Below are 27,296 nucleotides of genomic sequence, written 5' to 3' on the forward strand. Positions count from 1 at the left end.
GTACTGTCACTGTCACCCCAGCCTCTGGGCTAAGTGGCTCATCCCAAGTCTTAGGGCTGAGTGGCATCTGGCTCCAGGATCTGGCCTCCCCGCTGCCCAGCACAGCTGGTGAAGGAAATCCATAAAGGCACCTGGCTCTACAGAGCGTCTGGGCCAACAGCCCAGTGTGGGAGGGGCCTGGCCCAGGTGACAATGCTGGGCTGTGGACCCCATGTCTGGCCCTCATCGTCCCCCGTGCTCAGGACATGAGCATACCGGTGTTCACGCTGGCTGGACTGCAGCTGGGGGACTGTGAGAAGTGGCTGGCAGGCAGATGTGTGCACATCTGGATGGCAGAGTGAGCACCTGCTCAGCTCTGGGGCAGGGGGAGCTTCAAAGGCGCTGGCTAAACACCAAAGTAGTCCTGATCCTGGGAGGAGAGAAGGGCTCTGGGCAGAGAGCAAGGTCCACCTTTCTCTCACCTTGGGTCTGAGGGTCCTGGGCCTCCCTCCTCCCAGGCCCTTCAGGCCACCTGCCCAGATGGCTCCAGGTGGTGCAGGTGGGGCATGGGGGAGGGGAGGGAAGTGGGGGGGCTCTCTCACTCCCCCAGGTGCAGACAGTGGCTTTGGGCTCTCTGCACTGGGCTCTCTGGCCCCTCCAGGTTGCTTTTGCCTCTCATCTGGTGTGCGGGGAGAAGGGAAGAGGCACCCAGGGAGCTTTCCTACCAACCCCAGGACGGCCTGTGCTGAGTCAGTGGACGGACACCAGTGGTTTCCAGGCTTTCTGAGAGCGCAGCAGGGGGCTTCTCCCTGGGGTGTAGGCTCAAAGGTGAGCAGTCGCTCAAGGCAACAGAGCTCCTCGCCCTTTCTGGTACCTAAACACCCCCTAGAGACCCTCCAGGTGCTTCCATGGAGGAGGACAGGGTGGGGAGGTGGGGACACTCCCTCACTCCTCTCATGGGACCTGGGCCCAGAGCTGAGGGGGGTTTGGCCTGGCTCCCAGCCAGTTGGGTCCAGTGCTGGGCGAGGACCCCGCCTCGCCCCCGAGCCGGCCCGTCCAGGAATCACGGTTTGTAGGCAGGGTCAGCGGAGGATCCAGAGGTCAGGTGGGAGGCGGAAGCCGAGCCCCAAGGGGGGCGCTCACCCTGGGGGCGGAGCACCGGCCCGGAAGCGGGCTGGGCGCTGCCCGTCCCTCCCGCCGCATCGCTCTGCGCTCTGCGCGGTTCCTGGCGCCTCGCTGTAACCCGACTCCGCGCTCGCTCGTGGGGGGCGGGAGCCCGAGCGGCGCTGCGCCCCGGCCCGAGTGCCACATCACTCGCCCGCCGCCCTGCCCGCCGCCCACCATGCTGCCCCCGCCGCCACCGCTGCTGCTTCTCGCGGTGCTGGTCGCCGCCGCCGCCCGGCCGGGGTGCGAGCCCACCAGGGGCCCCGCGGGTAAGGCCGGACAGCCCGCGCCCTGGGGTGGAACGCGGCGCCCCGGAACCGGGAACTTTCCCCCTCGTGACCCATGGCCCTGGAGAACGTCCCCAAGTGGGCGCCCTATGCCCTGGGACCTGGGGGTCTGCCCAGGAGGGTAACCCGCCCCTCTGAGCGCATCAGGGCTGGGACCCCTCCCACCCACCGCCAGCAGAGCGCACAGGCGACTTGGGAGCAGCGGAGGTACCCAGCGTAGCGCCCGGGTTCTTCTTGGTCTGGGCACGGCCGGCCGGGGCACCGTGCAGGTGGGATCTGAGGGAGCAGGTGCTAGGACCTTGAAGGAGGAGAGGTCCTCCAAGGCCCCGGTCCTTCCAGGAAGGGGGCGGCCTCTGGGCCGTGCAAACTTTTGATGCCTCCTTCTCAACCCTGTGATGTGGACAACAGCGACTCCGGAAGTGGGCCCAAAGGACCTGGGAGGGGGTTCGGGCTCTGTGGGGGGTGGGAGTGTGGGGGCTCAGAGAGTGGGCACTCTTGGAAGATTCTGGGGCTGGGAGAGGGGCAGAGCGGCAGGACCCAAGGACCCTCCAGGGGCGGTGTGCCTGGGAATGTGGTCACACCTGACAGTGCAGGGTGTGGAGCGGGGGCAGGGGGCCAGCGGGGAGCCTGGACTCTGGGCCTGGTCACACTTCCCCTTCTGGCACTGGATCTCAGTTTCCCTTCACATTTAAAGGTGAGGGTGCGTCTAGTCTACTGCCCTCAGGGTCCTTATCAGCAGCAGACAGCTGTACCCCTGGGGGGGTGGGGGTCCCCTCGGGCACGGGGGTCTGGGCGCATCAGAATTGGAGTCTCTCAATTGCTAGAGGTTTGTGGATACCTGAGAACGTGCTGGCACCAGCCAAGTGAACCTGCCAGGAGCAGAATGCCTCTCTCAAATGTGCCAAGGTCCACCTTTTCCTTTTCTTCTCTCTCCACCCAAATTGGATTTTCTCTCCATCTCTGCTCCCCCTACCCCCACCCCACCCATCTTTTCTCCCCCATTTTCTACAGAAAGGCCTGGGCCACCAGAGTGTGTGTGTGTGTGTGTGTGTGCGCGCACACATGAGGGCCTGTATGTGCACAGGTGCACAGTGGGATGCAGATGGAACTCTCATGGTGTCATGGATAGACCCCCCCGAACCCCTGAGGCCCCAGGAAATGTCTAGAATTATAGGCTTGTCAGGATTACAGTCCCCTCCTCCAGGAAGCTCTCCCTCACTGGCCCTTTTCCCAGGGAGAAACGCAACCCTCTCTTTGGATGCAGGCTGTCCCTTCCCCACCTGGAGGGATGGGCAGGGTGGCTCTCTGTCCTCGGTTCCACAGTGACCTCAGTGCCTGCTTCTAGAATAAGTCCTTTCTCCCGTTGGACCGTCTCCTTGCAGACGAGCATGTGCGGTCAGTCCACGGAAGCCCAGTGGCTTTTCCAGACTACAGACTGACGTGGGCGGGGCCGCGCAGCTTGAGGCCAGGCTGCGATGTCCAGGGCCACGTCCACATCCTGTCTTACTGCCTGAGGACTCAGAGCAGGCCCAACCCTTCCTCACCTGCCTGTCCTGTTCCTCCTTCCAGATCTTCACCCAGAGCCTGGGGTTTGAGGCACCTTTCGTGCTTCTCGGGGCCAGGTGGGTCAGGGTTCAAATCCTGAGTCATATACACTGCTGTGTATATGGGCAGATGGCCTGACCTCTCTGACCTCATTCAGGTTTTTCGCATCTGTTATTGTCCCTGGTCTTTAAGATGTCCAGCCCCGGGTCAGTCTTGGTCTCTTGATTGAAGACATGCTGACACCTTGTGGCCAAGAGGTGTAAGGGTCACGTGTGAACTGCTGAAAAGCAGCCTTAGGACCAGCGCTGTCCAACAGCACGATGCCAGCCACAGACACCACTTGACACCTCCCAGAAGCCACCCGACAGAGATAGTAAGACGCAGGTGAAGTTAACTTGAGTAACAGATTTTATGTAACCCAGTATATCCAAAATATTGTTTCAGTATTTTGTCATCAATATAAACATTACGAATGAACTATTTTACAATTTATTTTTAGTGCCAGGTCTGAAATTAGTATTTTTCACTTAAAACACATGTCGATTCGGACTCGGAGCATTTCAAGGGCTCAATAGCCCCACACGGCTAGTGACTACCATACTGGACTTTGTGGCGAGAACAGCGCATCCCTGTCTTGACCCGACCTCCAGCCCGACCCCGAAGGCACACACCAGGGCCTGTTTATTGTTATGAGTTGAGTGGTATCCCCCAAAGACATGTTGAAGTCCCAGCCCCTGCCCCTACCCTGTACCTGGGACTGGGGCTTTTTTGGGAAACAAGGCTTTTGTTGATGTGGTCAGGTTAGGCTGAGGTCGTCCTGGCTTAGGGTAGGCCCTGAATCCAATGACTGTTGTCCTTAGAAGAAGATGGAAATTTGGACACAGACACAGCAGAAAGGACATGGGGTGATGGAGGCAGAGGTTGGGCTGATGTGGCCACAGCCAAGGATTGCTGGGAGCCCAGACGCTGGAGGAGGCAGGAGACCCCTCCCTCAGATGCTGCAGCAGGGGGTGGCCTGCCAGCAGCTAGATTTCAGGCTTCTGGCTTCCTGAACTGTGAGACAATCAGTGTCTTCTGTATCAATTTGTGCTACTTTGTTACGGGAGCCCCAAATCCACCCGTCTCTCTGTCTTGGTCCTCGTGGCCACCTTGGATTCAGCAGGCGCTGACCAGGTCAGCAGGTGCCAACCCTTTGTCCATCCCACTGAGCACTGAGGTCTGGTGGGAGCGTCCCAGTGGGCTGTCCCTCCTTCTCCCTGTGCCACCTGAGCTACTGTTCAGTGAGCCCTAACTGGGCCCGAGCCCTTCCCTCAGCACTGCCTCACTGGACCCTCCAACAGCCATGGGCACTATTTTACAGATGAGGAGCCTGAGGCACAGAGAGGGACTTAACCTCTGAGCTTCAGCTTTCTCATCTAGAAGTTAGGGAGACTTGAAGCCACGTGACACCAGGAGGGCGCCACCTGGTCCCACTCAGGTCCACCCAGTCCTGTGGCATCTGATGGCTCTGAAGGCACGGGTGTGGGGGTAACTGCTGCCCTGTCTCCTCACCCAGTGTTTCCCTAAGGCCGGCAGAGGCCCCAGGGCCACAGGGAGCTCTGCTCGCTGAGCACCTGCTGAGGGTCTGAATGAATCTCCAGGTTCGTCCACTTTCAGCTCAGGGCCAGGCGCTCAGCAGGCACACACTCCGCAGGGGGGCTGCAGGTGAGGGGGGCTGGCATCTGTGCCTGGAGCTGTTTGTCTGGGGGTGGTGCTGAGCTGACTGAAACATGGCATCTGCCTGGGTCCCAGCTCGCACAGGCTGTGGCGGATGGCACGTTGGCTGAGTGTGAATCCTCAGTGTGAGCGCCGGGCATGGATGCTCCCACGGGGCCCTGCTCCGGCTGGGCCCTTTCATCTGTTCTCCCGACATCCGTGTAGACAAGCAGGTAACAGCGCGGTGTTCCAAGCAGAGTCCTGGTCAGTTTCTTGTTTGTGTCTCATTTCTCCTGATTTTGGTTCTCCCTCAGGCCTCCTCATTCCACAGAGGGCAGTGGGCGCAGGTCTGGGGACACTTTAGACCATAATGGCTTGGAGTCGGGGGATGGAGTCGGCCATGTGCTTGGGAACTCCCAGGCCTCGTGCCAAGAACAGGTGGCTCATGTCGCCTGCTGTCCCCAAGCTCGCTCACCACCAGCCTCATCCCAGCGCGCGTCGCGGGGCATGGAGGGCGCAGGTGGGGACCCGCTGCAGCCCTCTCTGCTGCTTTAGGGGCTGGAGTCCCGTGTCCTGGGTACCTTAGGGAAGTGATATTCTCACCTGTGACTTTGCCCAAGGGGCTCAGTGGGTTAAGACAGCCTGGGATCCTCGGCTCACCTGCTGGTGAGAGGCTGCCTTGAACGTCTCCATCCCACAAGAACTTCCAGGTCTGACGGGTCAGGGCCTGAAGCTGCCCAGTCCACGGTGGGGGACCCGTGGTTCCTAGTCCACGTTGGGGGAACCACGTGTAGAGTTTCCTGCGAAGGGCTGCCTGGCCAGCCCAGCATCCCTGCCACGTGTGCTCAGCCAAGTTTCCACGACCCCCAGATCACAGGGCGAATCCCTAAGTGGCTCCCACGCTTGCCCGACTGTGGCCCAGGCCTGGGTTTTACGTGAGGTTGCGGGGTTAAACAGGCCCTGCCCTCCAGCCTAGCCCCCTCCCCTGGCCCCTCCTGGGCTTCCCCCGCTTTCTTCGTTCCCGCTGTCCTGCCGCCCCGCCTGCACTGCTCCCGGACTCCTGCTCCAGCCGAGCTTTAAGCCCGACGTCGGCTCCCGTCCCTCGGAGCCAGCTTTTCCCTCTTGGCACTCGCAGAGCACTGGGACCAGCCTCTGACGGGGAACCTGACAAGTGGCGATAGTGAAGATTGGTTTCAGTGGCCTTCCCAGGGTCTCACTGTTGGGTCCATGTGTCTGGGCCGCGGGGAGGACGCTTGAAACCCACGCTTCCAAGGACAGTTTGTGCTGGTCCTCTTCACACTGCACTGCAGGCTGTTCTGGAGGGGAGCGGGCTGGTGCCGGCAGGGCTCTGGGGGGAGCTTAAAATAACGTGGTGTCAGTCAGTGGTGGGGCGGGGCCCCCAGTACAGGCTCTGTCCAAGGCGGCTCGCTAAGTACTTGGGAATTTGGTGACAGCTAGTTGTCTGATTGCTGGAAGGTTGAAACTGGCCGCAGTGGAAGTGTTTACAGCACAGCGATCGGCCAGCACCCTGACTCAGGGCTCTCTCATTTTGGCTGTCTCTCCGTAGGCGAGTCCCATGACCTCCCTGGGACTTGGGCGCCGCACCTGTGGGAGGAGGGAGAAGGGCCACGTCGACTTCAGAGGGAGGCTGTGAGGGCTGAATCAGATGCTGCTTGAGGGGCAGGCATGGGCTGGGGGCCCAGAGGGCACTCGGTGAGTGGGTGGCTGCCACGAGAAGCAGCAGCCCCCATGGTGCACACAGGGGACGACGGACAGGCCGGGCTCAGTGCCCCTGACAGGCTGCCTTTCCCTTCCCAGGCGGATGCCCCAGGCTGTCAGCTGCGGACAGCGGTACGCTCCACGGACTTCCCGTGCTTGTTTCACTGGAGCCACGCGGCCCCTCCACCCTACCAGAGTGTTTTAGAGGGCGGAATCCAGGGTTCTGCAGGGGATGATTAATAGGACGGCCCATTAATCAATCCAAACCCTTTCTTAAACAACTGGAAGTTAGGCAAAATGGAAAAGGAGGCCCTTCCCTCTGTGCAGCCTGGACTCCCAACCCTGGGTCTGCCCCGGGCTCCTGCAGAGGGTCCTCTCTGCCTCCTGACCCCAGCCGCCCCTAAGGTGGGCTCTCAGTGGGCTGGGGTCCGACCTTGAAGTGTGTGCACTGTGCTCGGCCCTTTATCCTGGGAGTACCTGGCTCTCAGCCCCGTGCACGGCGCCTGCTGAGTCCGCGGCTGGGGCAGGCCCCTTCCCTCTTTGGCCCTGGTTCCTCCTCTGTAAAGCGAGGACTGGGGTACTGATCTCAGGGGATGGCTTTGAAGAGGGTGTGGATCTGGTGTAGCAGAGGGGCTCAGAAGCAGACGTTCCTCTAAGTCTCCTCCTGCCAGGTTTGGGCACTTGGTTTGTTCTGAGTGGAGGGAATAGATTTTTTTTTTAAGTAGGGAAATATTTCCCCAATACAAAGTCAGTGATGTGCCCTAATATGGCAGAGCCTCGGCAAGGCTGGCTTTCCTGTGCCCATTTTGCAGATGTGGAAGCTGAGACCCAGATCAGCCTTCCTGGCTCGCTATTGCTGAGTGGTTGGGTCCAGTGACATTAGGAGACGTCCCTGGTCCTCCCAGAGCCCCTGGCGTCCTCCACAGTGGGCCTTGTCCTGGCCTTTCCCTGCCAGGTGGTGGGTGCCTGTCCCCGCAGGCCCTGAGTGAGGTCTGGGTGGGCAGAGCAGGGCCTTAGTAAGTGTCTGCCGCATGTCAGCAGGCAGGGGCCAGCGGGGGAGGGAGTGACCTGGTGTCCCGCCTCCCCCCAGCCATGTGTGTGGACCTGCAGCTCAGGACCTGCAGCGACGCGGCCTACAACCGGACGGTCTTCCCCACGCTGCTGAACCACCGGTCCCGGGAGGCGGTGGAGTCCAGCTCCGAGTACATCCTGCTGAGCGTCCTGCACCACCTCCTGGAGGGCCAGTGCAACCCGGACCTGCGTCTGCTGGGCTGCGCCGTGCTGGCCCCCCGGTGCGAGGGCGGCCACGTGCGCAGGCCCTGCCGGCATGTCTGTGAGGGGCTGCGGGAGGCCTGCCAGCCCGCCTTCGACGCCATCGACATGGCCTGGCCCTACTTCCTCGACTGCAACCACTACTTCTCGGGCCAGGAGGAAGGCTGCTACAACCCTCTGGAGAAGCTTCGGGGTGAGTGGGGGCCTATGGGGCTCCGGGGTTCCGCGGTGTCGGGCAACCAGGAGTCTTGCTGGGTGAATGAGACAAGTGTCAGATGGGGAAGGTGCTTCCAGACGGTCCTGGGGCTGCACCTGGGGTGGGGCGGGGGCTCCCGTGCGGTGCAGTGGCCGACAGACAGCCGTCTGCGCACGAGCAGGCGGGAGGCGGGGGCAGCGGAGGCGGCGGGGCGGGGCCCTGGACAGAGGAAAGCAGCCAGCCGCCTCTGTGGGGCCGAGCCCGTCCGGCCTGGGAAAGCCCGCGGAGCGGGCTGGGGAGAGATTATTTTGGGCGAGTCCGCCACCAAATTGCCCGTTCCATCTGCTTGCTTCTCCCTCAAAAACCATTTTGAGCAGAAACAAAACCACGGGGCAAGTGAGACACTTGGGAAAAGCTTAACTACTAGTGGTTCCCAGGGCCAGCCTGCAGGGACCTGCGCCTTTTAGCGCAGAGTCCCTGGGGTGGGGGTCGGGGGAGCCACCAGGGTGGTCCGTGGGCACTTGCGTGCGCAGGACGACAGGACAGCCAGCTGGCCTGAGGACTGCGCTGAGAAACAGCCTTTCTTGGAGCTGGAAGCCCAGGAATTTCTCCTAAGGAAACGTTCTAAATTTGGGAAAAAACTTCCCTCTTCCCTCCCTCCCGCTCTGTCTTTCTCTCCGTCTCCTCCGCCTCCCCCGACCCCAACCCTGCGCAAGCGTGCTCGGTGTCGTGTTGGTGATGACAGCAAACACTGGCCTCATCGCCTACTGGCCTGTGAAGACTCTTTCAGAGCCTTGTTGCCTGACTGGCAGGATGTGGAAACCGTTTCCTTCAGTGCTGAGTAAACACAGCAGAGCAGGAACCGGCATCTGCCCGCTGATTCCAGCTCGATGCCACGGGACGCGGGAACACCTGAGAAGTCACGGTGGCAGCCGCGCCCTGGTTCTGTCCCTGTGCCTTTCCCTCCCCGTCCTGCCCTCTGTAAAAGCTCCACACCAACTACACATTGCTATTGCTCCTAGTAAGCTTGGGAACAGTGTTGCTTTACACACCTGTCGTTATTAGCTGTCGATACGAAGTATCTTAGAGAACTTTAATCACAAACCCAAATGCAGAATGTCCGGGGAGCCGTCGGCTGGCCCCCATGGGTCCCACCCACACAGGGGGGTGGGGGCGGGGGCGCCAGGAGCGGTCAGAGCCCCTCGTGGGGCAGGTAGCTGGGGGCCGACAGCATCATCCATGGTGGGGGCGGCAGGCAGGCCCGAGCTGGCCCCCAGCTCCCGCATTCCTCCCCCAGGAGGCCTGGACGTCGAGGAAGTGCTGCCCTCGGGCCACCCGCCAACCTCCATTCGCTTCACCCACCACTCCTACGCCCAGATGGTGCGCGTGCTGAAGCGGACGGCGGCCCACTGCTCCCACATCGCCAAGACCTACAGCATTGGGCGCAGCTTCGATGGCCGGGACCTGCTGGTCATCGAGTTCTCCAGCCGCCCTGGCCAGCACGAGCTGAGTAAGTCACAGTCACCGTCAGGGGCCAGGAAAAGGCTCTGGCCTGCTTGGTCTTGGGCTGCACAAGCTGGTCCAGGATCTTAATCAAAGCCCCTGATGTTTAGGGGACAGGGTGTGGGCGGGGCCTTCGGGATGTGCTTGTGTGTGCACCACGTCCCACGGGGCCTGTGCGACCACTGTCATGGCCCCGTCGCTGAGGGCTGGTGGGGGCAGGAAGGAGAGGCACAGTCACGGGGGAGGAAGCGAGGGGTGGACAGTCGCTGCAGGCACGTCGGGCCTTGTGCGTCCATTGTGAAAGCTAACCGTGCTTTGTGCATTTCGTTGTTTTTGCAAACGTGCCCTGGCTCACCTGGACCCAGGCAGGTACGTGGGGCGCTGGGCCCTGGCCCTTGGCGTCTGCCCCCCGAGCTGCTGGGCACACCCAATCTTGCAGAGTGATGTGGATACAGCCGTCCTTCCATTTATTTAAAAGCCAAGTCCATTTCAGCCCACCAGGCTCAGGCCCTGTGTTGAGATGGGGGCCACGTGGGGGTGTTGGGTCTCACTGTCCACGGGGCTGCGTCCTTACAGGGCTGAGGAGGGTCAGACTGCCCCGCGGTCGCGGTTCACCTGCCACTGTCACTGCGGAGGTCATCCAGCCACGGTGCGGGTGTGGGAAAAAATTACCGTGAAACTGAATTTCAGGGGCAGGTTGAGGAAATGGCAGCGGGCCCAGGGAATGGGGCTCGGGGTCTGGCCCAAGAGCCCAGACAGCCTAGCAGAGAATCAGCGCCCTGGCGAGGCGAGAATGACCACGTGGCCCGCTCCGGGCCCAGGGGCTCACTTCTGGCCTCTGCCGCGGAGTCAGTGAGTGGGGGTCCCAGTGCTTCCTCGCCTGGTCCCTCAGCTGTCTGTGCCTGTGGCCACCTGAGTCAGAGGGAATCAACCTAAAGCAGTCCCACCTGGCCTTGGTTTTTAGAAGTACTGCGACATACACCTCATCCTGGTTAAGCAGCTCCGGCTCTCTCTGCTGGGCTGTCCCCATGCATCCCAGCCTCCATCCTGGAGGCTTGGGGCAGCGTGGACCACGTGAGCCCCAAGCCCTGTCTCCTGCGGGAGAGGTCATCTAGCCCCACCCCAGCCTCCAAGGCCCACCCACCCTGCCTCCCAGCCCTCTAGCTTCTGGCGCGTGCTCTGCCTCCTGCCGTCAGATTGGCCTGTAGCTTTGGAACCTGTGGGAGATGGGTGTCCCCAGTGAGAAGGCCAAGGGATGTGACTATCGTGGACAGCCTCAGGGTCGTTAATACCCTTGGAATGGGGGCGGCATGGGCACATGTTCCCACCGCTGGAGTCCCTGAGCGGTGCACAGCCGGGGGAGGAGGTGCCACTTTCCAGATGAGTGCTGTGAAGCGCGGAGCAGAGAGGCGACCTGTCCAAGGTCACACAGCCAGTAAGGCTGCCAGGCCCCTGTGTGCTCTTCCTCCCATTCACGCACCATCCATCCATCCTTCCATGCAGTCAGCCACCCATCCACCTGTGCATCCTTCCATCTGTCTGTCCACCCACCTTCCATCCGTCTCCTTCCTTCCTTCCTCCTTTCCATCCACTCACTTATCCACCCATCCTTCCCTTCATCTTCCAACCGTATCCTTTCTCCCTTCCTTCTTTCTTTCCTTCCATCCATCTGTCCATCCATCCAAGGACCAGCTGCCTTCCCATCTAAGCACCAGTGTACACCTTGATTTATTGCACAAACATGATGAACGGCTATGGATGAAATTCACATGGACCAATGCTAACATACGTCATTATTAGTCAATATCCTTGTTCTGTCCTGCTGGTAATTACGGCTGATAACGAACGTGCTCCGCGAAAGTGATGACCCTCAAGAGACCTGGTTAGTCACGGAGACGCTTGGGCCAAAACAAGCATGAATAGTTTTCAAAACAACTGGCTGCACTTGCCCTGGGGCCCTCAAGTCTCCGGGGACCCGGGGCTTTGAGACGGCCCCCTGGGCACTGTGTCTCCCCTCAGTGGAGCCCGAGGTGAAGCTGATAGGCAATATCCATGGCAACGAGGTGGCGGGACGGGAGATGCTCATCTACCTGGCCCAGTACCTGTGCTCTGAGTACCTGCTGGGCAGCCCCCGCATCCAGCGCCTGCTCAACACCACCCGCATCCACCTGCTGCCCTCCATGAACCCTGACGGCTACGAGGTAGCGGCTGCTGAGGTGAGCACCCTGCCTTGAGCTGGTCCCACACGACCCCGCTCGTCCACTGCTGTCAGGGCTCTCTGTGCCCGCCGTCTGGGTGCTGACAACTCAGCAGGCATCGGCACCAGGTCCTGCTCGGAGGAGGGACGGACGCTGATAGGGCTGTGGTGTGTTAAAGAGGATGCTCGTGGTGGAAACACAATGAGCAGGGAGGGGAGGGGAGGGGAGGGGTGGGAGTGTGCGCAAGCCAGGGGAGCGGGCTCCGGGAGGCGGTGCCTTGAGCAGGGTCCTGCCGGAGGTGCGGAGCGGGCAGTGCCTCCCTGGCGTGGGGCCCTCCAGGCGGGGCACAGCCAGGGCAAGCTCTGTGGTCAGAGGACCCGCCAGGAGGCCCGAGAGATGGCAGAGGGGGTCCAGGGCAGCTCGGTGGACGTGCTCCCAGGTTCATCCCATGAAGCCAGACAGAAACTCCAGTCCCGCCTCTGGCTCTCCGCCCAGCCCTGTGGGCTCCCTCCAGAAGGATCAGGGTGGGCGTGCTGAGCCCTGTCGGGGGGTGGCCTGTGTGTCCAGGGTGCCGGCTACAATGGGTGGACGAGTGGGAGGCAGAATGCCCAGAACCTGGACCTGAACCGTAACTTCCCGGACCTGACGTCGGAGTACTACCGCCTGGCCTCCACCCGCGGCGCACGCAGCGACCACATCGCCATCCCACAGCACTACTGGTGGGGTAAGGTAGGAGCCATGCCAGTGCCCAGCTGGCACGTCCGAGGGGCTCCAGCTACTCCCCTAGGGCAGGAGAGCCTTACGCTCTGAGCCTTGGTTCCTCCTGTGAAATGGGGCTAATTCTCACTGGGTCGTCGATGGGATTCAGGGAGCATGCACTGAAAGCGTCCGGAGTCTGGCAGGTGCTCAGTGACGGGGGCCCAGGAGGGCTGCCTGGAGGGCAGGAGGTGGGGAAGTGCGTTGCAGGCCTGAGGATGAGGCCTGACGGAATCCTAAAGCTCGGGCATCGGGCTGAGTGGTCCTCAGGCCGCCTCCCCCGCCTGGGCAGGTGGCCCCCGAGACCAAGGCGATAATGAAGTGGATGAGGTCCACCCCCTTCGTGCTCTCGGCCAGCCTCCACGGGGGCGACTTGGTGGTTTCCTACCCCTTCGACTTCTCCAAGCACCCCCAGGAGGAGAAGATGTTTTCTCCCACGCCCGACGAGAAGGTGAGAGGCCATGGCGGGGCGGGCGTGCTGGGGGTGGTGCCCTCGGGGCTGACCCCGAGTCCTTCCTGTTCTGAGGTCAGTGAAGCCCAGGAGTTCTAAGCCATTTGGAGCCTTCCAGGCTCAGCTCCAAATCCCCTCCTCCAAGAAGCCTTCCAGCTGGAAGCAGCCCCTCCCTCCTCTGACCACACCCCCTTCCATCTAGGTCCCTGTCTAGGAGCTCCTGGGGTGGGGACCCTGGCGGAGTGTCCTCCCACCAGGCCGCCCAGTGTTTTCGGTCCAGGGAGGGTGGGATTCCGGGCGACGCCGGCAGAGGGCAGTGCTGCCTTGTGCATGGCCCCTGGCTGGCTCCCGGCATCTCCCTCCTTCTTGTGGGCCTTGCTGGTTTGTTCCGGGTCAGATTCCCTGGGAGTCGGGGGTGCAGTGGGATGGAGCAGGAATTCTGGTCCTGGCGTCCACTTGGGCTCTGAGGAGGCGCCTCCCCTTCCCAGGCCTATTTCCCTCACTGGTCAGACCAGCAGGGATGACACATGTGACAGTGGCCATGGTGGCTGGACCCTTCTCCAGCCCCATTCTTCCCTGAAGCGGAATTGGTTCCCTGGGGGCACCAGGTGAGGGAGGGGGTGATCTCTGATGGGTCACAGCCAAGGACACTGGAGCTCAGCTGCCCAAACTGTCCCTGCTGACCCCAGCCCCCGAGGCCAGCTCCTGCCCTCTGGGAAAGACAAAGCCTGAAGCTCTTTCTGTGACCAGCCAGGGTGGAGGTGGTTTGGAAAGGTCTGAGCTGTCCGCTTGGTCACTCAGCAGGCCCCCTGCTGGACTGGACTCAGGGTGGAGAGCCAGGCCTGCCCTCTGCCGCCTGCCCCCACTTTCCACCTGGTGCTGGGGGCAGGGCAGGGAGGGGGCTGGTCCTGGACGGACAAGTGCCTCACCCAGCCCCTCCCTGTGTGTGGTGGGTCCCGTAGCCACCGCGGCCAACAGGACTGGGCCCTGCACTGAGGGTCTTAGTCTCGGGTGGGAGGCGAAGGCAGAAACGGGAAAGGATGAGCAGGTGCAGCCTGGGCCCAGACAGACAACTGCCCAAGAGGCCCGGGGCACGCGGGGTGCGGTGTGTGGGTGTGCGCATGTTCATATGGGGTGGACTCCCAACGTTGAGGTTGGCCTAAGAAGAGTGTCCCCGAGGGACAGCTACCCCAGTGGAACCTGAAGAATCAGGTGGAGACTTTCCACACCCCCTTCACCCCAGGAGTGAGGACTCAGGGGACCCTGAGCAGTGGGAGCTGGGGGACCCAGCAGGGAAACGCTGAACCCCCGCCTCCTCCTCCAGGGCCAGGGAAGCAGCACCTGTGTCCCCTCCCCTCATCGTTCCTGCGTTCATTCTGGCTCTCACTCACTCATTCACTCACTCAGTCACTGACTCCTGTAACCAGCACATGCCTAGAGGCTGGCGGGGGCCAGGTTCTACGCTTGGAGCTCAGTCCGAACCCCGGGGGTGGCTGGGTGGTCTCCGCTCTGCCTGATCTGCGCCCTGCTGTGCTGTGGGAGAGCAGGGCCAACAACTGGGCGAGGCCTGTGTCCTCTGGGCGGCAGGGGCCCCTGGGGCGCCGGGCCCAGTGTCTCTGAACCCCAGAGGCAGATGCGTGATGATACCTCTAGTGGGGAGGCTGGCCTCAACGAGTCCCCGCAGAGTCAGAAAGCGGAGAGTCCTCCCACCAGCCATCAATCACCGATCAATAACCCTTCAGCCCTGCAGCCAGTGGTGGGCTCTGTGGAAACCAGGGTCCCGGGAGAGGCTTGGGGAGTGGAGGAGTGAGAGGAGGGGCTGGCCAGCGTGCCCCCCCGGAAGTCACGCCCCCAAACTTCCATGGTACCCCGTGGATGAGGGCCAGAGCCTCCGGGCAGCTTTCAAGGCCCCAGGCTGGCTAGGGCTGCCTGCCTCATCTCCTTTGTCCCCCACCTGCCCCTCTTGCCAAGATCTTGCTCCTCAGCTCGACTCAAGCTCTGTCCTGCTCTCCAGGCACCCCCGACCCAGCCCTCAGCCCCAGTGGAAAGGGCTGAGGTTCATCCAGATCTTGGGCAGGCTGGGCCTTCTCCCGGCCTTGACCCCTGTTTCTGGGCCCTGGGCCAGCACAGGCCTGCCCCTCCCAGAAGCCCACCACACCACACCTTATTTTGTTTGGAGTTCTCTGTGTATCTCTGTGTGTTCCCTCCCCACTTTGCCCATTCATGCCTGGCCTCTGGGCAGAGCTGCTCCCCAAGACCCTGTTCTGTGTCCACCACCCCCTACCCCTTCCCAGGGCAGGCCAGTTCCCAGCTGGCCCTGGGGTTGTGGGGACTGGTGGTGATTTTCCCTGCTCTCCTGAGGGGGCTAACAGGTGACAGGTGACAGGAGAAGGCCCCTGGGCAGGATGAGGAGAGACACTGGGCGGGAGGACGGGAGGGGAGCAGAGGGCTGGGTCCAACCTCCCCCCTCCAGCCTGTGTCCCGCAGACACATGGTGGAGGCTGGAGAGGTGGGGCTCCGGGGAGAGTTATTTAAACAACCCCATTGGGTTGACGCCTGGCTGAAGATGGTGGAAGCTGACCACAGCCCAGGTGTGGCAGGGGCTGCTGGCAGGAGGGCAGCCCCTCACCGCCGACCTCTGGGATGGAATGACATGGTGGGCTTGTGTTTTGGTTGCTTGGTTTGTGTCAGGGGGACCAAGTGGAAACTGCCATCTTTTCCCTGAGAAACTGAACCCTCCTTCCCCAAACCCCAGGTCTTGGGGTTGGAATCACCAGGAGAGACCCCTACTCTGGCCTGGAGCAGCTCCCTATTACTGACCCCACCTGTCCACCTCCCCCTTTTTAAGGAGGGATCCCTTCCCAGGACAGACTTCTCCCAGGGCCGGGGGGCCTGACAGGCCCAGGGCGGCGAGCCCCTTATCCACCTGACCCCTGCTTGGGGGCCTCCACCCTGGATCAGACAGTGTCTGGCACTGGGACGTTCAGATGACTGAGTCCTGCCTGGGAGGGGGACTTGGGGGCCTGCCGCGGGTCGGGGATGTTATGGGGGAGCTCTGGGCTGGGGGAGGCCAGAGGAGGGGGAACTGTGCACTGCCTGGAGTCCAGGCCACACCCAGATAGGCCCTGCCCGGTGAGCTGTGCCCTGTGTCCGTCCACCCGCGGTGGCGGAAATGCCTGTGGCTACGGCAGCAGGCAGGTGGGCTCCCGCGGGTGCTGGTTGTGACGATTATCACAGAAGTTCATTGGCAAAACTGAGGCCCACTCCAGCCTCCCGCCTCTCCCCGAGGCCTGCCCTCTGCCCAGAGGCAGAAAATGCTCTAGAAATGGCAAAGCTGACCTCCAGGTGCCCTGCCAGGATCACTGCCAGGTGCCCCCTTCATGAGGAAGCCCACGTTCTCTCACCAGGTGTGCAGGGCTCCACGATGTGCTCACGTACCCACCACTGGAGCCCTGAGCTCTGGCCATCCTGCTTCTGGGCCTTTGCACGTGCTGAGCCCTCTGCATGGACACTGGCCCCCTCTCCCGCCCAAGCTGCTGGTGTTTGCTGTGGTGGCCCCTCCCTCAAAAGACCTTCTCCTCACCCCACTGCCCCCAGCTCTGAGGGCGTCCTGCAGAACACCCCACCTTCTGGTCTTGGCTTCAGGGGATCTCTCTGTCTCCTTTCCAGATGTTCAAACTGCTGGCCAGAGCCTATGCCGACATGCACCCCATGATGATGGACAAGTCGGAGAACAGGTGTGGAGGCAACTTCCTGAAGAGAGGCAGCATCATCAACGGGGCAGACTGGTACAGCTTCACGGGAGGTACGCCTGGGGAGGGCGGGGCCGGGTGGGAGAGGGGGCTGGGGAGGGGGAGGGGCGGGGCGGGGCTGGGGCATCTATGGGGCGGACTTGTACAGCTTCACGGGAGGTATGCTGGAGAGGGTGGTGCTGGGGCTGGGGCCTCTGCGTAGCAGCTTTTCCTGGGAACTTGATTCTGGGACATCTGGAAGGTGGGAGAGCAGCAAAGACGCATCACGGTGTGTGGGGAGGCTCCCACCCAGGGGCGGGAGCACTGGACCTGGCTTACTTCAGTTCTGGTGACTGGCTGGACGGTGATCTCTGTGTGACTGTTGCGGACAAGCTGGAGTGGGACCCGAGAGAGCATGGGGCGAGGGGCCAGGTGCAGGGCAGTGTGACTGCACTGCAGATGTGAACGTTAAGTCAGGAACGGCGGCCGCCTGGGACCCGGGCTCAGGGGAGGCCCTGAAGCTCTGAAGGGCGGGGCCCTGGCAGCTCCCGGCACCAGCTGCCCCATCGGTGCCCCCGGGCTGCCTCGGAGCATGACTGCAGGGTCTGCTGGACACAAACTCCAAAAGCAGATGGAGTGGAGGGCGGAAGTGGGTGGGGTGGCGGTCAGCCCCGGAGCCTCCACCACCTCCCTGGCCGGCTGTCAGCCCTGCTGGCCAGGGCTCCCTCTGGAGACGGAGGTCATGGACACTCCCTCCCTGGGCTGTCCCTGGGACTGTCCAGGAAAAGGGATGCTATTACCTGTGGGGTCCCAGCCAGGGGAGGGCCAGCAGCCCGGACCCCAGGGGCCGGCTCCCCTAATGGAAGTGGCTAGTTGGTCCTCCCGACCCTGAGGGGCTGCACAGATGTGCGTGAGCCCGCAGACGTGGGCGCCAAGCCACTTGGTTCCCAGTGCAGCTCCCCTGCCTCCCTGGGGACCTCAGGTGGGAGCCGTGAAGGCCTCAAGCCCCGGTCGGCTCATCTGGGTTGGGGGGAGGACAACACCCCCTCTGCTGTCCAGCTGTAGTGGGGGCTGTGGAGGGCCGGCCGTGCTCAGCTGCCCCCTGCATCCCAGGCATGTCCGACTTCAACTACCTGCACAGCAACTGCTTTGAGATCACAGTGGAGCTGGGCTGCGTGAAGTTCCCGCCCGAGGAGGCCCTGTACACCTTGTGGCAGCACAACAAGGAGCCACTGCTGAACTTCGTGGAGATGGTGAGCCTGGCGGCCCCGGGCGGCCCCCTCAACCCGGGCACCGACTGGGCTCAGCGCCCCCCCAGCATGAGTCAGGTCTCGCTGGCCACCTGTCCTCCCACAGCCCTGGCCCTGGGGCTGCTGGAGACACCAGGGAACACACGTCAGGGTCCCCAGTACAGCAGGGGTCTCAAGGAGAGGAGTGGGGGACCAAGGCAGCCGGGGTGGGGGGCGCCTAATGTGGCCTCGGAGGCCGCGGGGTCTTCCTGGAGGAGGCGGCACCTGGGCCGCATCTTGAAGGAGTAGGAGAAATCAGGCAACAGGACAGGGAACCCTTGGCGGCACATGTTAGAATTCAGTGTGGGCATTTAACACTTTCGGGGGTCTCGTGGCCATGGGAATGAGGTGTGCACTGGGCCAGGGCGAGCCCGGAGGTGCTGGCTCTGGGCGGCAGGGTGTCGGTGTGGTCCAGGCGGGGCCCTGGGCACGTCTGCCCCTCAGACTCAGAGGATAGGGCACAGGCTGCTGGGGCAGGAGTTGGGCAGCTGGACTGAGGGGTCACGCCTTGCCATGGGGCCACAGTCACCCAGAGATATGTGGGCTGGCCATGAGCGAGGGCCACGGAGAACATGTCTAGATGGCCCCCTCACTGGACCCAGAGAGTCAAGTCTCCCAGTGGCCTGGTGACCGTGCGGGGACTCGATGTCCCGCTGCCTCTCCCGGCCCTGCCCCGTGCCTCAGTCTCCCCCATGTGGCCTGCAACCGAGGGATGTGGTTTGAATAAGTAATATTCATGAAAGAAATGCAGGAATTCAAACTGAAAGATACTAATAATTTTATAGAAGCCTCTGCTTTTTCTTTTTCCAGAGCATTTTAAGACTCATAAAAATTACACATTGCACAATGTCCCAGTGAGAAGCAGACCCTAAGGGGAAAACAGGACTGCCTGAGGGGCACAGTGAGGGGTCGTACATGTACAGCCCTTTCAGCTGGTGCCCCATACGTGCCGCATTGAATCCTGACGCCAGTCCTGCCCAGCAGATGGGGCTGCCCCCTTTTATAGGTGGAGGAACGGGGGTCCCGGGGAAGGAGCGGGCTGGTCGGGGTCACTGGGCCATGCAAGGATCCCCCTCCTGGCTCACAGTGGCTGTGAGACTGCTGGAGGTGGAGACAGAGGGTCAGAGAGCTACCTGCCGGGCTGGCCCAGTCTCGGCAGCCACCGCGCCGCCCTGGAGCTCCGATCCGCCCAGAGCCCTCCCCTTTCTAGAAAGATCCGGAGCCTTCCTCCGGGTAAGAAGCAAGGGGAGCTTCCGGATCAGCAGCCGCAGCAAGACCCCCGAGCAGGACTGGGCGTCGCTGGCCCCAAGCTGCTTCCCGGAGGCCATGCCGGCGGCCTCGCTGCGCGGGGCAGGGCCGGTCCTCGTCAGTAATGGCCGGGGGCCAGGCCTCCTGGCTCGTTTCATTTTACGGCTGTCTGGTGAAAATGAGTTTTAAGGACCCTTAAATGGAGCTGGGATTGCTCCGTGGATATTGCATGTGAAGTCTCGGGGTATAAAGATTTAATAGCCAGCAGGACACAGCAGAAGGCTGGGCAGCCCGCGGCCGGGTGTGGCCAGCCCCAGGAAAGCCGGCCCGGCCTCCTGATAAGCATCAGTCTGTCGCGTCCAGTGAGGCCTTCCCCACAGTGATCCTGGCCAGGCCTGGGGCGAGGCGGGGTGTCTCCATCCCGCTGGTTGAAGGGAGGGGAGGGGCAGGCCCGCCATCTCTCCTCCCCTGCCTGAGAGCTGCACATCCCTGGTTCTGCATGAGGATGACTCTTCAGCCCAAAAGCAAAGGTGGACCAAAATCTAGCCAGTGCAGGCTGGCATTACATGAGGCCCTACTATGTGTCTGGCCTCTGTTCCCACCCAGGTTGGGGGCGAGGGAAGGGAAGATGGTGCATCGAAGTGAAGGCAGGGCTGGGGCAGTGGAAGCCCAGGACCGTGGGATCCCGAGGAGACCCCTGGTACGGCCAGTTACCAGGGAGGGCTTCCTGCGTCTCGACGCAGGAGAGGAGTGGGCCAGGTGAAGGAGATGGTCGTGCGTTCTGAGCGGAGGAGGGGCCAAGACAGAGACTGGAGGTCCTGGGACAGCACTGAAGGTGTGAGGGCAGCCTCTGGGGACAGAGCAACCCCTCTGTGCCGAATTTCCCCTCCCACCCAGGTGTCCCGGCCTCCTTTGATGTGAGCTTCGGACCTCTAGTTGTTTTCAGCCCCATAGAGCAAGGGTGTCCAGCTTGTTCATTGCTGATTGCTTTTGGAGAAGGACTGTGCACAGGACGGCGAGTTCCCGGAGGTGCTTCCTTTGGAAAGTGCAGCTCCTAGTCTAACCCTGATGTGTGCTGAAGCGGCAGGGCATCTGCTCAGGAGCGGCTGTGCTCAGAGCCAGGCCATCACGAGAGTTGGGCAGTCCTGCGCCTGGCTTGATCGCTGCACCTGACGAGTGTTAATTCTCATTCTCTGAGCTGGGCGTGGTGACCCTGTGTTACAGATGGGGAGACTGGGCCAAGATGCCAGGTAGCTTGCTTAAGGTCAGAGAACGGGCTGGTGCCTGTCCAGGACTGACACCAGGGTCCCAAGTCACAGCCGTGTCCTCCTGCCGCCCCACATGGTCTTCGGAACCTCGGCTCAGAGAGGACCCGCTGCACTGGCTCTGGTTGCAAGGGCAGAGACTAAGCTGTGCTCACAGGTGGACACCAGGGGGCCTTCTGCCTGGCGCTCGTGGCCCAGGAGCTTCAGCCAGAGCGCTGAGCTGGACCGTGGGCTTTCATAAACCAGGAACGGGATTGATCGCTGGAGCGGGGCCCCAGGGATGGGCTCGCCAGTCACCCTCACTCCACAGATGAGGAGACCGGGGCCCAGAGAATGGTGACTTACTCAAGATGGCAAGGCGAGTCGGGCACAGCTGGGCTCAGCCAGCCGTTTCCCCGGAGATGGGTGGAGACCAGCTGGGGTGGGGCTGCTGGGCCCTCTGGAGGGCACGCGCCGTATCTCTGCCCTGTCCTTGGTCTCCTCAGGTGCACCGGGGCATTAAAGGCGTGGTGATGGACAAATTTGGCAAGCCAGTCAAAAACGCCCGCATTTCAGTCAAGGGCATCCACCACGACATCACCACTGGTGAGCGACTCCCAGGGGGCTGCTCGGTGGGTGGGGGTGGACGGGAGCCCTGGGGTCTGCGTCAGCCGTGATCTGTGTCTCCTGCGGCACCGGGCCCAGTGCATGTGGATGCCCTGTTCCCTAAGTAGGGACTGTGCTGGGCAAATGCCACCTTCTCAGAGATCATAGGAGGGAGCCCGTTTGTTCACACCCCAGAGCTTATATCCCACAGATAAGCTGGTGTGTCTGCGTGGGCTCTGGGCGCCCTCAGGGATTTCACAGCTGATTTTAAAAATACTGTACCTGGTGATGAGAGAGCCTGCTGGAAACACAGTCCAGAGGAGGGAGGGGTTGCTGACTCTGTGCAGGACGGCGTGGTCTGTGAAGGCTTCAGACGGCAGGGCTTTGAGGGGTGAACAGAAGTTTGAGAAAGGGAGCCAGTGGGAAGGACATTCTAGGCCAGTGCAGAGGCAAGTGCAACCTTGGGGTTTGTCTGCTGTCCAGGCCGATGTCCCCCGGCCCCCCCATCCCCCATCATCTCAAGGCTGCCTGAGCCCAGGCCTGACAGTCACTTCCATTCCATTTGTCCATAGCCCCAGATGGTGACTACTGGAGACTGCTGCCCCCAGGGTCCCACATTGTCATTGCTCAAGCCCCCGGCTACTCCAAGGTCATCAAGAAAGTCACCATCCCTGCCCGGATGAAGAGGGCCGGTCGCGTGGACTTCATTCTCCAGCTGCTGGGGACTGGACCCAAGAAGTTCCTTCCTGGGCCTCGGAGAAATGGGCCCGGGCTCCGAGACCCGCCCGGTGGTGCTGGCCCACACGGGGAGCCCGAGGAGCCCCTGGGGGCCCGGAGACAGCCCGCGGCCGGCGGGAGCAAACCTTGGTGGTGGTCCTACTTCACGTCACTGGGCCAGCACCAGCCGCGCTGGCTGCTTAAGTACTAGGCACCCGCCTGCTCGTGCCAGGCACACGCCTGGCCCAGGGCTCCTGCTCTTGATCTGTCTTCCAAAGACATCCCACTAAGCCTTTTCCATTTTATTAAAGTGTTTTTACTCCCCTCCCACCGTGATGAGAGGCTCTGTGCGAGGCACCTGCGGGGGAATCCATGGTGCCTGATGGAGAGAGGGCCGCCCTGGCCTTGTGCACCTGTGTGACCCTGGGGCAAGGGCTCCTCTGCCCGACAGGTGACCGGAAGCAGGGCTGCCCTTCAAACCTGTCTGTGCCTGGTGGCCCTTTCCTGGAATGCCAGGCCTCCAATGTCGAGTGGCCTCTACTTGACAGACCGGGAACGGAGGCTCAGTGGGGCACATGACGCTCTAAGGACACACACGGAGAGGGTGGGGCCGGGCTCGAGCCAGACTCTGGGTCCTGTGGCTGAAGGCTGTGTGTCTGGGAGTATGTGCAGGTGGGAGGCAAAGGACAAAGGTCGGGGGAGCCTGACTGGGAGAGTAGGAGTGGGCAGTGGAGACCCCCTCAAGGTCACAGGCTCAAGGGCAGGAGAGCGAGCAAGGAACACCACCTAAGGGTCATGCTTAGAGGCTCCCAGGCTACTATAGGGTCCTGATTCAAGGAGGAAGGGGCTCCCTTGGTGCGTCCTCATCCTGTGATGCCACCAACTCAGGTCCAGGGAAACCTAAGGCCCCAAACTCCCCACAGGACCCCCTCCAGGCCCACCTCTCTAGGTCAGGTGGGTCTGTTGGTCCTGGGATCTATGGGGAAGGGAGTGATTGCCAGAGAGAGGGTGTACTAGTCAGCTAGGGCCGCATAACAAAGCCCCACAGACTAGGGCTCAGACCACAGACGGCTGTCTCCCGGTCCTGGAGGCTGGGAGTCAGAGTCAAAGTGTCAGCAGGGTTGGTTCTTGCTGAGGCCGTGAAGGAGGATCTGCCCAGGTCTGTGTCCTTGGCTTCTGAATGGCGTCTTCACCCCATCCCTTCACATCACCTTCCTTCCATGTCTGTCTGTAAATTCTAGGGGGGACGTCATCCAACCCATCGGACCAGGATTGTCTGCAATGCAGTCGGTTCCTTGCTTCCTCCTGGCTGTGTTCTTGGGCTCCCTTATGTCCTATTGTCCTGGGCTGGGGCAAGGTTGACCCCCACAGAGAAGCAGGGTATCCCATTGGAGCAGTGCCTTGACCCCAGCTGAAGACTAGCCTGACCCCTACCGGCACCATCAGCATCGTTGGATTGCTTCCTGCCGCCCCGGACCGAAGCCGACGAGAGCAGACGTGCTCTGACGCTGGGTGGCGGTGTTTTCACGGGGGGAAGTGCAGGCGGGGACTAGGGCATCCCCCTGTCGCACGTCTGGCTCCGGCTCAGCGGTTCAGAGTTTGCAAAGCGAGCGTGTGCATCCAAGGAGGACACGTGCTTTTGTCGAGCATCTCGTAGGTTTTGGAGCCCCTCTACTCTGCAATTGCCCATGGGTCTGTGCTTCCGAAGGTCAGCATTTATTTAGCCCCACTGTGTGTTAGGCACTCTGGACTCCTGTCCCTGCTGCACGCATGTAGGTGCCGCCCAGAGAGCTTGTGTGATGAGCCCAGGACCCTGCAGCCTGTGGGCAGCAGCTCGGTGCCTCCCGTAGGACAAGGTTCTTGCTCTCACCTGCTCTGCTGTTCACAGCAACCTCCGGGGGTCTTCCCGTGTGAGAGGCAGAGACAGCTCAGTCCAGCGCCTAGTTCACACCAGGAGCTGAGGGCAGGGCCCCAGGGTGGGGATGAGGATGAGGAGACAGATGTCCGAGAGGCATGGGGGACCGTGGAGACGGGGCAGGTGTCTCCCTCCCAGCCCCTTTCTTGTGCTCACACAGTTCATCTGTGGCCAGTGGAGACCTCGTGGTGGCTCCTGCGTCCTTTCAATAAGACTGGCCTGTCCTCGGGGACACCCTTTCCATTTGGCAGCTCCTTGAACCAGGTCCTCTAGCTCAGCCCCATTTTCTCAAGTCTCCTGGCTTCTATGGTGGGAAACAGTTTTTGGAAGCATAACCTGTGCACTGGGCTCCTCATTGCCGCCCCACTAGGGTTCAGGGGCGCATCGTGGCTTCTAGGCTGAGCAGAGGACAGAGCTGGGAATAGGTTTCCTTTCAAGGGGGAAACATTAATGGCTTCCTGTTGAAGACTCCAGTCTAAACTTAGAATTACTTAAACCCACTCTGAGCTCCCGGTTTTCAACAACGGTGGGAAGGACTGAGCTAGTGTCTGTAAGAATTACTTTGTTGCTTTATTCCTGATACGTGTACCCCAGCCTCAGCACGACCCCGCCACCCACAGTGTGATGACCAAAAACAGTTCAAGATTTTCCTGTGTCTGTGTGTGTGTGTGTTTGTGTGTGTGTGGTTCCTTTTGTCCTGGGAAACAAGCCACTAAGGATGCAAGGTCAGATAATTAGCTTTCACTGGTCCTGGCATCGGAGGTCGCGAAGCCATCGCAGCGAAGAGCCGCGGGCACGCCCTGGAGCAGGCGCTGCAGGAGACGGCTGTGGGTGGGGAGACGTGGAGACTCAAGAAGGCAGGCAAAGGTTCCAGAAGGAGAAACCATGATTTTTTTTTTTTGAATTTGAGGTTGATGTAGCCAGGGACGGATACAGTGACAGTAGGCATTACGCGCCTCCTCCTTGTGGGGAAAAGTTGGGAACTCGTTCACTTCTCAGGACAGCTGCATCTTATTCCATGAAATGTGTGGGCTTTCCAGCTTTACTGAGATATAGCCAACATGCAGCCTTCAGTAAGGTTACGATGCACAGCGGATTGATTTGATACACTTGTATATTGTGACATGATTGCCCCAGTGGGATTGGTTAACGTCTCCATCACTTCACATTGTTATCACTTCTTTTGGGTGAGAAGATTGAAGATCCACGCTCTTGGCAAATTTCAAGTATGTAATACAGCCTTGTGAACTACAACAGACACCCAGCATCACTCATCTTGCAGCAAAGTTTGTTCTGCACGTGAGTAACATTCCTAAGAACCATGCTTTGTAAACCCAAACCCACTTACCAGGTGAATTAAGGGGGAGCCTGTGGCTTGCTCCGCGTTAGCATCGGGGAAGGCCACTCGGGAGAGCGACATGAGACGCAGAGTCAAAGGACCACTGCGAGAAGAGTCCGAGGGAGAAGGGGTTGCGGGGACGGGTCCTGCCGTGCCATATGCAAATCCTGGGGGGACAAGAACAAACGGTAGAAAACATCCGAGCTGATGATGAAGTCACAGCTGCAGAGGGAAAGAGTGCGCAGGCTCCAGGCAGGACGCGCAGGGACACACCGCCAGGTGCAGCCTGATGATCTTCCTGAAGCCTGGGGAGGAGCAAAAGTCTTACCACCTTTTTAAAGGAAAAAAAAAAAAAAACAACAACTTACAGAGGACAAAGCACCAGATTGGTATCGGACTTGTTGTCTGTTACTCTGAGAGCTGGAAGTGATGCCACCAAGCACTGGGGAAAGGCTGTGCCCAGCAGCCGATGCCTCAGTGAACAGTGGGATAAGCTATCGTGGTAAGAGCTGATGCCCACGATGTTCTCCTGCCCAGGTGCTGCTCAAAGTGCCTTCCGCCTGCGAGCTCATTTAAGTTGTTACCTCTCATTGATGAGCGTTAGCATCGCCCCCATCTTGTGGGCACAGAGAGGTTCAGTAACTTACCCACAGTCACACAGCCACGGTTGGAAGCCTGAACGGGTCTGTGCTCTTTGCTACTCTCTCACTGCCTCCTCAGACAGAATCCGTGGGTCACCGACAGAAAGAGATTTCCAGATTTTCAAGGATCAAGGGAAGACATCAGCAACTTAAGGGACTGAAAGCAGGGTCCTCTTGCCGGGCTCGTTGCGAGACTGATGTCAGAGCGCCGGGCCCTGGGCTTTCAGTAAGAAAAGGAGGTTGGGGAAGCCAGCCGCGGGCTAAGTGGGTAGCCTCTGGCGGCAGGAGCTGGTCCTAGCCCTCCCGCAGTGGCCCGGGTGCCGGGAGGGGGCACTTCCAGAGGGAGCAGAGGTCGCAGCCGGGGCTGGGGTCCCTGGTGGCGGGTGTCTTGATTTCCTGTAGTACTGCTGGAGTTTGAGGTGGAGGCAGGGAAGGGAAGGGGACCCCTGGTGGAAGGAGAGAGCCCAGGTCACTCACAGACGCTGATGAGGAGGAAGGCGTTGGGGGCGAACAGCAGCAAAAGATGAGCAAAAGCGAAAAGATCCCAGAGAAGGAGAACGTGGACGGTGAGCAGGAAGGACGCAGAGGAGCGGGACGCAGACCGCCAGGGCTGTGCACGCGCTGGGGTCCTGTTAGAAGACAGAGACCCCAATCTGGGCTACAGAAAAGGCTGTATTTTAAAGAAGCATGCTTCAAGGCAAGGGATACAGAATGCTTGAGAGCAAAGGGGTGTTCCAGGGACGCCCAGAACTCCAACAAAAGGACAAGGGTAGCATTTTCAGTCCAGAGAAGGAGGAACTGAACGTCCAGAACAGTAAAAGGGAAAGAGGCTTTTCGAAGAACTTTAGGAGCAATTTGCGAGTAACATAAGATAATAGACCCACATTTACAGTAATCAACTTAGTGGCTAACTATTTTGTGCCAAGTTATTTAAAACTGTAAGGAGAATGTAATAAAGGCAGGATTCCGACAGGGATTGCCATGTGCCATTTTCAGAATCAGACTCATCTAGCGGATGACAACCTAGCCAATCAGGTTTTAGAGCAATGGCGCCCCGCCATCAGCAAACTCAGTTTAATGGATGTATGCAAACATTTCATACTTCAAACAGAGGCTACACGTTCTTCCCAAGGCCCACTAAGCATTTACAAGAATGGATAACATCTGTAGTCACAGAGTAAATCTTCAGAAAAATTTCAAAGGTTGAGATTTTCTCTAGCCATATTCTTGAAAAATTCGAAATGGTAAATAACATTTTGACCACTTGCCTCCCCCCCGCAAAAAAAACCCCCAACCCTTTACCACTGAGAAAACGAGGTGCGCGCTCTTCAGCCATGCTCTCCCCCAGAGAACGGGGAGCTGCGGCAGGGAGTCAGCAGAAGAGTGAACGCGGCCGCTGGGAGTTTGAAGGCTGGGCTGGGCTGTGCCCACACAGCAGGCTGCTCCGCCACCTTAGGGCACCCTCACCCCCAGGGTCCCCGCTCGACCCCATCACGTCTGCTCACATCCCGGCGGCCAGAACCCAGTCACATGGTCCCGCCTGGCCCAGGGGTGCTGGCAGCTGCAGGTTTTATCCTGGGTGGGAGCAGGCCCCATAAAACCTGAGGGCTCTGCTACCACAGAAAAGGGGAGAATGGCCTTGGGGAGCCGGTCTGCTCTGCACGACCTCCTTGGAGGGAAAAGCGAATGAGCCCTGGAATCAGGGACTAATTCGAGTGCAGAGACAAGGGGAGGTCCTCAGCGGGGCACGGTGAGCGCGGGCGCCCCGGGAAGCATCCGAGCTTCAGGTGCATTCATCACT

At 60.7% G+C, this 27,296-nt stretch overlaps 1 protein-coding gene across 1 annotated transcript; it reads left to right on the forward strand.

The window, feature by feature from the left end:
- The first annotated feature begins 1,194 nt into the window (after positions 1-1,194).
- Positions 1,195-21,930, forward strand: CPZ (carboxypeptidase Z). Its single transcript, XM_072946913.1, has 11 exons — positions 1,195-1,412; positions 6,489-6,521; positions 7,480-7,854; positions 9,155-9,367; positions 11,380-11,576; positions 12,126-12,287; positions 12,607-12,765; positions 16,435-16,570; positions 17,610-17,749; positions 20,784-20,883; positions 21,456-21,930. The coding sequence occupies exons 1-11, from the start codon at positions 1,322-1,324 to the stop codon at positions 21,809-21,811; spliced, it is 1,962 nt and encodes a 653-aa protein (XP_072803014.1). The 5' UTR covers positions 1,195-1,321; the 3' UTR covers positions 21,812-21,930.
- The last annotated feature ends 5,366 nt before the right edge of the window (positions 21,931-27,296 follow it).

Source organism: Vicugna pacos, chromosome 2, assembly GCF_048564905.1.
Source record: "Vicugna pacos chromosome 2, VicPac4, whole genome shotgun sequence".
Taxonomy (NCBI): Eukaryota; Metazoa; Chordata; class Mammalia; order Artiodactyla; family Camelidae; genus Vicugna; species Vicugna pacos.